Here is a 7500-nt window from a genome sequence, read left to right on the forward strand (position 1 = left end):
TCTATAAAAACTTTCAAATATATATGTATAGTAGAGTTTCATAAATATTTTTGGGGTGTCTTATCATTATGTACCGCAGTGTACAACCACAACTAAAAGTAGCCTCCTTGACTGAGTGGTCTTCATGGCCATGGGGAGGTGACAAAAAAACATGAAAAAAATAATTATTTCAAGTTAATAATTAATTTAAAATAAAATTGATAATTTATTTAAATTAATTTAAATATTTAATTTAAATTAAAGAAACTATAATTTAAAAGCTAATTGGTAATTCATTAATTAATTTAAAGACTAATTAATAACTCATGTCTTGTATATAGTATTTATGTGGTAGTGGTATAGTATTAGAGTGCTTGCTTCAAAAGAAAAGGATTTTAAGAGTTACAAGAGTTGCTACAATTAAGTGTTACAAGTAATGTTACAAGAGTTGCTACAATTAAGTGTTAAAAAGTGTCAAAAGAAAAAGATTCTAAGTATTCTAAGGAATGGGCTCAACATTCAAACAACACCACAAAAAACAAGTAAGGCATGATAAAACAGTGTTTTATCATGCCTTACTTGTTTCTCTGAAAAGCAGCCATTTTTGTGAAGGTATGTGTTTTTCAGTCAAAACTTTGATAGACTGCAATAAGATAAAAAAGTAAATTTTTTCTTTAAACAAATGTGAATATACATTAGGGTACATCTTAAAAAAAGTTTTGAATAAAAAAATATGGCATACGTATAATCATAAAATTAAATTTTGAAATTTTTTTTTGTGTTTTTTAATTTGAAAATCTTTTAGTAGTACAACTGACACTTTCAGTTTTTATTGTTTAAGGTAAAAAATTACTTTTTGTGAATGCATTGTAACAACTGAATTAATTCTAAAGGTGTATAATACTCACGTTGTAAAATTAAAACTAGTTGTCATAAAATTCATTTTTATAACACATTCAAACTATGCATACTCAGAAAACTATGCATTATACATGTGATAAAATAATGTGGTTATTTTTTTAAATTCGTAGTAGATATTTTATCTATTTGATTACACTAAGTAACACAATTTTTGTTCCTGGCTTTTAAGTATTATATTTCAATTGCTTATGTCTAAAGTATGTGAAAAAATGACTTAATTAAGCACAAACTTACACAACAACAAACTTACACAACAACAAACTTACACAACAACAAACTTACACAACAACAAACTTACACAACAACAAACTTACACAACAACAAACTTACACAACAACAAACTTACACAACAACAAACTTACACAACAACAAACTTACACAACAACAAACTTACACAACAACAAACTTACACAACAACAAACTTACACAACAACAAACTTACACAACAACAAACTTACACAACAACAAACTTACACAACAACAAACTTATACAACAAAAAACTTACACAACAACAAACTTACACAACAAATTTACACAACAACAAACTTACACAACAACAAACTTACACAACAACAGCTTGAAGAAAGCTAGTTTTTTTGTGAAAATAAAAAATGATTTTTTGTCATTTTCATCAATATGATCAAGTGAAAACAAAAATTGCACAAGGACTAGATATACACAATCAGAAACCACTAAACAAGGTTCAGAAATGTTTAGACTTCCTAGATTTACGATTGTACTGTGAATCACTCTCTCGAAGTAGCCCTCAAATGAAATACCCATCATGTTTTTGTTATACTGTCCTTGGTAATGACATTCAAAGTCCAATATATCTTGATGAAAGGGCTCGCCTTGCTCCTTGGAGTTAGAACCCATGATCTCCTTGAATTTATCGAGCTACGAATCAAGGAAATAAACTTTCTGATACATTCTGCATCCCATTTTAGCGGAATTCTTTATGAGTGTCTGCACTAATTCCACATATTTTTCAGCTTTGTGATTACCTAGGAAGCCCTGAACAACTGTAACAAAACAGCTCCAAGCGGCTTACGCTGTCCTGTTCAACAGTTCTGCAAAATCCTCACATTCTATGATCTTCAACGAATTTATCAGCCCTGACCTTAGCCTTAGACAGCTTCGAAAAAAGATCTTGGAAGTATTGAAATGCTGCTGACTCCTTGTTTGTTACTCTAAACATTTTTTATTTGTTCAGGCATCGCCAGTAACCTTTATGACTATGAAAAGTTGGCCATGGTACTGCCGCTGACATTATGGAGATCAAACTCAGAACTTGTTGTTTGCATTTACTAATATTTATTCAGAAAAGACTTTTTTTTGATGGATAAAGATTTCAAGAACCTTAAGCAAAAAAGATTACAAGAGGAAAGTGCTTTTGATATAAATAGTTAGAAAAATTACTTAAGACCATATTAATACCCAAACAAGAGCCCACCATGAATTAAAACTTAGTAGTTGTTAACCAATGAGTAATAATGAGTTGATTAATTTTCTGGGATAGTTTATAATCACCAAATTAAATAATTTGTTATGTTACTATATGTTTATATTTAATTATAAATCACATTTACTTACACGCCACATGTAGCTTGTATCAAGATCGTCTTTTGGAACATCTAAAGGAATTTTAATTCCTTGATAAGGTCCAAAGATTATATCAATGTCGAATTTTTGAGTAGCAAATACTCCAAGACCAGCATTTGGTATAAGACTATTTTTAATTTCCATGCCTTCCGGAGGAGTAAGAATTAAAGTCTTTTCAACATGATTTTCAGCTTAAAAATAAAGAAATTATATAATTATAACTCAGCTAAAAAAAAGAAATTATATAAGTTTAGTTAATTGACAACAACAAATACATTCTAATTTTAATAGTAAACTTGCAATTAAGGTTAACAGCAAATTAAGAAAAAAAAAATTAAAAACTACACTGAAAGGGTTCTTATTACATAAATGTTCTTCTTCTTTGTCTTCATCGTTAGCATGAAATACTTCTTTACAGTTTTTTCTTTTGTCTCTTATTTTGTTCTTTGCTTCTTTTGTATTTGTACTTTTGTCATTTTCAGGAACCTTATTGTGGTTTATTTCTTTACCTCTTTTTGGATACACTTTACTTCGTAGTTCTTAAAACAAAAATAAATCAAAAAGGTAATAACTCAAGGTAAACAATATTTTTATTACTAAATAACAGATATAAATTTAAAATAAAACAACATGATATTTACCATTCTTGTTTTTATTCATTTTTCATGCACAAAAAGGTGCAAAAAAAGTTCAACTGATAAAATAAAACTGTCTATGTATATTTTTGTGCAATTAGCCAGCCATAAAATGCTACTGATGAAAAATTTCATGTGGTAGTGGTGTAGTGGTAGAGCACTTGCCTCATAAACAAGAAGCTCCGAGTTTGATCCCCGCCACATCCCTGGAAGTACCTTGCTCAACTTGTTTCTGCACACAGCGGCTTTGTTCGTCAAGGTTCGTGTTTCGGAGTTATAGAGTTGAGAAAGGGCAGTAATATAGCAATATAGCAGCCTACTTGACTGGAATGGCCTTATTGGCAATAAAAAAAAGACATTCACTACGGCATAATTATGTTTTGTTTCTTTTATTTCATTTGTTTTTTCTTCTTACTTTTTCTGAAACAATGTTAGCTCTTTAAAACTTTAAAATATCTTGTATAACAACATTTAATATGGTAGGTAAACTAACTGTAGCATACTTGGTGTGCATTATTAAAAATGTTAGCATGTATGTATGTATGTATATATATATATATATATATATATATATATATATATATATATATATATATATATATATATATATATATATATATGTATACACATATATATATATATGTATACATATATATATATATATGTATACATATATATATACCAGGGATGCGTAGTCCCAAAAAAGACTCCGGATTTGAAAGTCACAAAAAGATTACTTTATCCTAGTTTTTGGTACCCAGGAGCTCTAAAAATAAATATAAGTGCAGGGACTACTAATAGGAAAAAAATTAAGACTTTTAGGTTAGAGGAACAATCGTTTCTTGAGCCTGGAGTCCTTAGGTATAATGGCGGCAAAGACTCTGGGACTCCAGGACTCCGGGCTTAAAAACAATAAGTTTCAATTCATTAAATCTCATGAATTTTTTCAACAAACATGTTTAGAGCTTCTGGACACTACAAACTTGGAAAAAGTAGAGATATAAAGCCGGAGTCTTTTTGGGACTCCGCATCCCTGATTTATACATACACATTTTATATATATATATATATATATATATATATATATATATATATATATATATATATATATATATACATATATATACATTTATATATATATATATATATATATATATATATATATATATATATATGTATATATATATATATATACACATTTATATATATATATATATATATATATATACATATATATATACATATATATATATATTTATATATATACATATATATATATTTAAATATATACATATATACATTATATATATATATATATATACATATATATTAAGGTGGTTCTAAAAACAACTTTTTCTGAAAATGACTGCTGGCACCCCCTGAATATTAAAAAAAAAGTTTTTTAAAATTATGTCATGTTGGGTCTCAAATGAAGGGAAATTATATAAAAACTTTAAAAATATTAATCATTTTATAATTAAATTTTTATTTTAGATTTTAGTAAACAAAAAGTTTCATTTTTTAACTAAAAATGAAAAATAGGGAATTTAACAAGATTTTTTGATTATAAGTTTTGTTATCTATGTTTTTTTATAAAATGATTAATATTTTTAAAATTTTTATATAATTTCCCTTTATTTGAGACCCAACATGACATAATTTTGAAAAACTTTTTTTTTAATAATATTAGGGACCTATATAATATTCGAGGGTCGGTAGCAGCCCCTTAAAATATTTTTTATTCGAAAATTTCTTAAATCTAGCATTTTTTTAATTATATACAACATATTCAGGGGGTGCCAGCAGTCATTTTCAGAAAAAGTTGTTTTTAGAACCACCTTAATATATATGTATATATATATATATATATATATATATATATATATATATATATATATATATATATATATATATATATATATATATATATATATATATATATATATATATAATGTATATATGTATATATTTAAATATATATATATGTATATATATAAATATATATATATATATATATATATGTATATATATATATATGTATATATATATATATATATATATAAATGTGTATATATATAAATATATATATCTATATATATATATATATATATATATATATATATATATATATATATATATAAATGTATGTATATATATATATATATATATATATATATATATATATATATATATATATATATATATATATATATATATATATATATACATTTAATATTTAAATGCAAAATCTATGTTTTTTACAATTTCGTATTATAAACATGCTCAAACATATTTAGTAAAAAATTTGTAAACAAAATTCAACTGTTCTTTTGTCATCAAAACATAATTTCGTTAATAAAGTTAATTAAGTTAATAGATATATTGGACTAATAAACTAATTTAGTAAATATTTTATATAGTTGAATTAAATTTAAAATTATTGTTTAATTTCCAGTTTATAAAAGTGTATTTTGATTATTTTAGGACTAAAATTTTAGAAAATAATATAAAATGAAATCAGTGTTAGATCTGTCCATAATCCTCCCAAAATCTTAGCAAAAAAAGATCAAAAGCAGGTTGGTAGAATGATTAGTGATGAACGAGGATCTAGTATAACAATGATTGGAGTAATAAATGCTGGAGGTGGCTATATTCCTCGAATGGTAATTTTCCTTGTAAGAACCTTTAGATCTTTATGCTAAAAGAGGCCCCAGAAGAAGCCTCCATCCTGATTGATATGCTCCATTGGTAGGGCAGACCTATTAGGATGGTCAAGTGAGGAATTGTTTCTAGGATTTATGAAAGATTTTATAAAGTATACTCGTTTAAGCAATGAAAACCCTTCCATTGTTTCACTTGGCAACCATGAGAGTCATATATCAATACCAACAATCCAGCAGGCAAAATAAAATGGGATTGTATTTTTGTTATTTCCTTTGTATTATATTGTCTATTTTAATTATGTATTATAAATAGTTTGTTTTTTTTAAAGCAATTTTTAATGGATTTTTAATTACTTTGTAACCTATATATTAAAAAATTTTATTTTGGTCATTTTAAACTGATGATGAACTTCGTAAGTTTGAAACATGTAATACAAACTAAAAAGTGCTTTTTATTTCACTAAAATAATAATATCATTTGTGCTCACCAGACCTAACGGAAATATATATATATGGGCAATTCCATTTTTTTACTTACGTTACACACGCAACAACTTTATCAAATATTTGCCTATTTAAACTGTAAATTAAACTTTTAGCTATTTGCATAAAAGCTGTTAGTCTAAAGAATAAAATAGGCTAAAACGTTTTGAGCCTGGCCAAAAGAGGGTAAACTTATTACTGAAAATGCCACTTAACTTAAATTACGCAGAAAACAAGGTAAAAAAATTGCTTCAATTTTTAGGTCAGTTTGTGCAAATCAGTAAATCTGTTTGTATTAGAAACATTCACAAGATGTTGAGAATTCTATACCAATTTAGAAAGTATATAAAAATTTATCAGAGGTGACCGACAAGGGAAAATAAGCTATTTTTTTTGATACTATATATTTAACTTACATTACCGAGCGATTATTATCGTGGATTTTTTATATTCATTATTAAGAGTTAGAGTTACGTAACAAAAGAATCGCAAAAGTATTGAACTCGCTCATTAAGAATAGTTAACAAAGGAAATTTTAAAAAACTGGTGACACTCTTCCTGAGTGATTTTTCATTACAATTATGAAAGTATTTACATTTAAATCTTTTAAAATATTTTTGACGTAATAACTGCTATCACAGTTTCGGAGAGAGAGAGGGGTTTCGGGTATATGTGATCGTTTGTGTCAAGAAGGAAGGGGTTAAGAATAGACAAATATAGGGTGACGTGCTTTATGGTTGACCCCCTTAAATGCATTTACAAACGATTTGTTTTATTAAAACAAAAATAAAAGGTTTTAACTGATTTTTTTTTTTATTAGGAAAATCTTTTTATTTTTTTTCTTTAATGTCTAAATAAAAATATTTATATAATTTTTATTTTTATTTACTTATGTATATTCAAATGACAACCAAAATAAGAATACATAAACAAATAAAAAAAACAATAATATAAACAATAACTTTAATTAACATTAAAAAAAAAAAATTTTTTTTAATTCTCCTAATATAAAAAGTTTCAGTTATAACCTTGTCAAACCAACACGACAAAAAAAGAATTACTTAATGATGTAATTCATTTTGTAAACGAAAAAGTGCCAGAACTTTACAGGGTTCATGGCAGTTTTAAAAACCCATTTTCCCTGATAATTCCCTGATTTTTCTATATTTTTAAGTATTTTTTCCCTGAGTTCGTGCTTTAGTAAATTCATGTTGTT

At 25.8% G+C, this 7500-nt stretch overlaps 1 protein-coding gene across 1 annotated transcript in view; it reads right to left on the reverse strand.

Moving 5' to 3' along the window:
• Positions 1–7500, reverse strand: part of LOC100207139 (oocyte zinc finger protein XlCOF6) — a 94269-nt gene that overhangs the window by 14504 nt on the left and 72265 nt on the right. Inside the window, exons 10-11 of the mRNA XM_065817893.1 lie at positions 2869–3042; positions 2495–2694 (exon numbers count right to left, since the gene is read on the reverse strand). Of these exons, the coding sequence (XP_065673965.1) occupies positions 2495–2694; positions 2869–3042 (374 nt within the window). The remainder of the gene's footprint in view (positions 1–2494; positions 2695–2868; positions 3043–7500) is intronic.

The sequence above is a fragment of the Hydra vulgaris genome, chromosome 14, assembly GCF_038396675.1.
Source record: "Hydra vulgaris chromosome 14, alternate assembly HydraT2T_AEP".
NCBI classification, from domain to species: Eukaryota; Metazoa; Cnidaria; class Hydrozoa; order Anthoathecata; family Hydridae; genus Hydra; species Hydra vulgaris.